The sequence below is a fragment of the Oryzias melastigma genome, linkage group LG3 (assembly GCF_002922805.2).
Source record: "Oryzias melastigma strain HK-1 linkage group LG3, ASM292280v2, whole genome shotgun sequence".
Classification (NCBI taxonomy): Eukaryota; Metazoa; Chordata; class Actinopteri; order Beloniformes; family Adrianichthyidae; genus Oryzias; species Oryzias melastigma.
In genome coordinates this window covers 31,762,010-31,765,812 of record NC_050514.1, presented here as the reverse complement: position 1 = coordinate 31,765,812, position 3,803 = coordinate 31,762,010, and the positions used below count along the sequence as shown (strand labels likewise).

Genomic DNA, 3,803 nt, shown 5'->3' with positions numbered 1-3,803 from the left:
AAGAACCAAACTAAACCAGTTCATAAATCAAAAAGTTTTGAACAGCTAAGCTAATTCTGACCTAAACACATCCCTTTTATGGAGTTTATTACAGATCACATAATGTTATACCTGCTTTTGTCTCCTCATATTAGTCTTTAGTGTTGTCGTTTTTAGTCTGTTGTGTTTTAGGACTTTTTATTCTGTCAGTCTATGCGAGGAGTCTGCAACCTTCAACAGTTAAAGAACCATTCTGGAGGATTTCTTACTGACAACATCCCAGCAGGAGCCACAAAGTCTTATTTCACCCTTTAGAAAAATAAGATAAATACTTTCCTTTTTTCAAGCATAAATAAAACAGGAACATAAGGATGAAAAAGCCTTTTTTTTAAATATTAATTAGTTTCTAATTCTTTAGAGGTCTACATGACTTTTTTCAAAATAAAAGACATCCTGTACTACATAAAATTATTGTGTAGTAATCATAGACAAAGTATATAAATACATACAAAACCACCCTTTGTGGTGCATCTCAACCAGAAATTCATAAATCTACATAAAAAAAATAAGTATCAGAGCTAATGAAATGACTCTTATGTTTTTCATAAATAATATCCTTATTTTTTTATTCATAAATAGAAAGAGCACCTTAAACTTCAGTGTGAATACTGGTTATGTGTACTGACTTTACATTCATGTTCTGTGGTAAACAGCACTCAAATATCCGTCAAAATGTTTCAGTTTTGGTAAACTATAAAGCCAAACTGCTTGGTGGATTGTTGGAGCATTATGAGAACTGTAGTCAGGATCCTGATGGAGTGATATGGACTATCCTTAGATCATTTGTGAAGGAGTTGAAAAACGTTTTTTAAATTTGCTTAATAAACCTATAAGATAAACCCTAAAATATGTTACTTTTTCAAATTAAAAGTATTTTTATTTAACCAGACATCCATAATGGGATGGTTAAAGAGGTTTGTGGTTCTGGAGACCCCTGGTCAATGCCTACATAATGTCTTAAATAAAGTCTCTTGTGTTCTTTGCATGTTGATGGAAGGTGATTTTCAAATAAAGAGTTTGATTGGTGAATTGATTTGCTTCAAATACTTTGTCTCTGTTTTTTTACCCCACAACTTTTAACATGTTTAGCATTTTGCATTTACCACCAAATTAAACTTTTACATGGAATTTTAAAAATCATATTAACTAATAAATATACAAATGTTTGCTTTAAAAAAAGAAAAAAAAAAGTTGGAGTCAGCGGTCTAATGTGTTCTGCTTCATCATTCTGACACAGAAGGGATGGGGAGGGTAAATACTCACTGCCAGGAAAGCTGGGCCGCTCATCAAATCTTTTAATACAAGCAACAAATGTGAAGCGTTTACTCTCTTGTAATTGGTAAAATGCTGGAAAAGATTTGTAGAGCAAAAGTGACCCAGACGTTCTGGAAATAGGATGCTCAGAAACAGCCAAGTGGGACACTTTAAATACCAATAATACAAATAAAAGTTTGTGAATCAGTTTGTAAAGTGTTGTAGGAGTTGATCAACATGTCCTTCAATAGGAGGTCAATATTAACACACAAGGGCTAATACTGATGCAGCTTTGCTGTCGTCAAACCACAACATTTTGATCAAAAACTGTGACTTCCCACAACAAAACTGTATAAAACTCAGCCACATTTCAGAGAAAAATCGGCCATAATACAAAAAAACATGGGCACAGGAAGGGACCATCACCCTTTCCGTGTTTTTCGTCATAGCTATGCATATTATCATTGTCTGCGGCTGCTCGGGACCAAGGCGGAGTGTCATGCCAAAGCCTGGCTTTTATGAGGGGTTTTATATTCATTTGATGATCCTGCGGGCCTCTGTTTCCTGAGTGGATTATCCGTATATGCCAGTGCTGAGCCCTTTTTATATTCAGCACTGCGGCAGAGTCAATAAGGTCCGTTCTGCATACAATATTCAAGATTATACAAGACAGACAGCATAATTCACACTCAATCAGAATACAAATGACTGCAGACAGCAGAACAACACATTGGAAAGTAAACAGAGCATATTCTCTGGGCTGGGTCTCTTTCGGTCATGATCACCTTGCAACACTCTTACTGTGCTTTTTCCATGCAGAGAAATCTTTACCCCTGCTCGGTATGACGTCCTTGTTCTTTGAAGTCATGGTTTAAAATAATGAATGGAATAACTGGGGAGCAGGATGGCCGAGAAGGTCACTGTATACGCTTATTTTTTCTGCTTACTTGAGTTTGGTCACATGAGAGTTATTAAAAAAGATGTGCAGCGAGTACCAGTCATGTGTTTAATTGCATTTCTGTGTTATGAACTGTTTCCACCTCCAGCAACCATAAAAGTTGCCCTCAACGACATGGATCGAGAGATGAGAGACGAGTACCTGGTGGTCATTCAGGCTAAAGACATGGGCGGCCACATGGGGGGGCTGTCCGGCACCACGTCTCTGACCGTCACCTTGATAGACATCAACGACAATCCGCCAAAGTTCTCAAAAAGTAAGAAACTTCACAAGTCCAGAACTCAATTAATTACAGGTTTTGTAAATGAGTATTTCTAGGGAAAATTAATTATAATTTGGAAATTTAATCAAAGCGACACATCTGAAGCAGTTTATAATTATTCAGTGTCGTTTGATGTTCTTCGTTTGATTAATATTTCTTGAATTCAGATGGTTGTGTGTTTCCATTTGTAGGTTTGTACGAGTTTGTCATCCCTGAGGACCTCCCCCTGGGAAAAATGGGCGGGAAAGTGAAGGCCAATGATCGAGATTACGGCGAGAACGCCAAGTCAACGTACAGCATCATCGAGGGAGACGATCAAGGAGTGTTCGAGATCGTTACTGATGCGCAGACGCAGGAGGGGATTCTTAAGCTCAAGAAGGTGAGGCAAAAAACAAAAAAAAAACATTGAAAATAATCTCAGAAATGTTATCTTCCTGTGAACAGAGTTAAAAAGATGAAAAAAAGTGATACAAAATGATATTAAGTCAAATATAGCAAATTCCAGTGGTTATTTTTTCATGAGAGAAAGGGAATCTTCTTTCCTCTAGACTTATATTCTGTTTTTATTTCAGCACATATTTTTAGTCTTTATTAATCTACGAAATTTACTTATTTTCTCATGAACTGCTGCAATTATCTGAAAGAAAGATTGCACCCACAATGCTTCATCACACACAGTTTCAGATTGGTCAAAAAGCAAAAATAAGACTTTTTTACATTTCTGGTTTTTCCTAAAAACATGTTCAAACTATGATGCGTCGTTTCTTTTTCAAATTAAAAATAAAATCTCATTTAAATATGTCACTTGTGCTTCACTTCTGTAAAATCCAGATAGTTTAACAAAAATAAAATCAAGTGACATTTACGGTTTTAGAAAGTTTAAATTGGAAGCATTTGTTTTTTAATTGCTTTGCTGAGAGTTCCTGCATGTCAGATTTAGTTTAGAGTCAAAAATGTAAATGTTCATTCCTCAATAAAACAAGCTCTTGTGTTCATTCTTTTTTTTTTTTTTTTAAAAGAAGAGTTTGTGAGATTTCTAACATAAAATATGAATATTTTCCTTGCCTTAGTCATAGGTGAAAAAAGGTCTAACATGCACGGCATGCAGGCAGCTGCACAAAACGTGAAGGTTGTAGACCGCTCAGTGAACCCATAGTCCAAAAATGTTCAGGAAATTTTTATATGGTCATTCTCCAGTTGTAAGGGGATTTGGAGGGGTAGGATTTTCCTACACTGTAAAAAATTCCAAGTTGGCCCAACTTAAAATAATTTGTAACCTGGCTGCCTTAA

The 3,803-nt window shown here is 35.8% G+C and overlaps 1 protein-coding gene across 3 annotated transcripts in view; it reads left to right on the top strand.

Annotated features, from left to right (window-relative positions):
• Positions 1-3,803, top strand: part of cdh8 (cadherin 8) — a 150,214-nt gene that overhangs the window by 104,761 nt on the left and 41,650 nt on the right. For all 3 annotated transcript variants that reach the window (XM_024295500.2, XM_024295497.2, XM_024295498.2), the window contains exons 5-6: positions 2,340-2,507; positions 2,705-2,892. In XM_024295500.2, the coding sequence (XP_024151268.1) occupies positions 2,340-2,507; positions 2,705-2,892 (356 nt within the window). The remainder of the gene's footprint in view (positions 1-2,339; positions 2,508-2,704; positions 2,893-3,803) is intronic.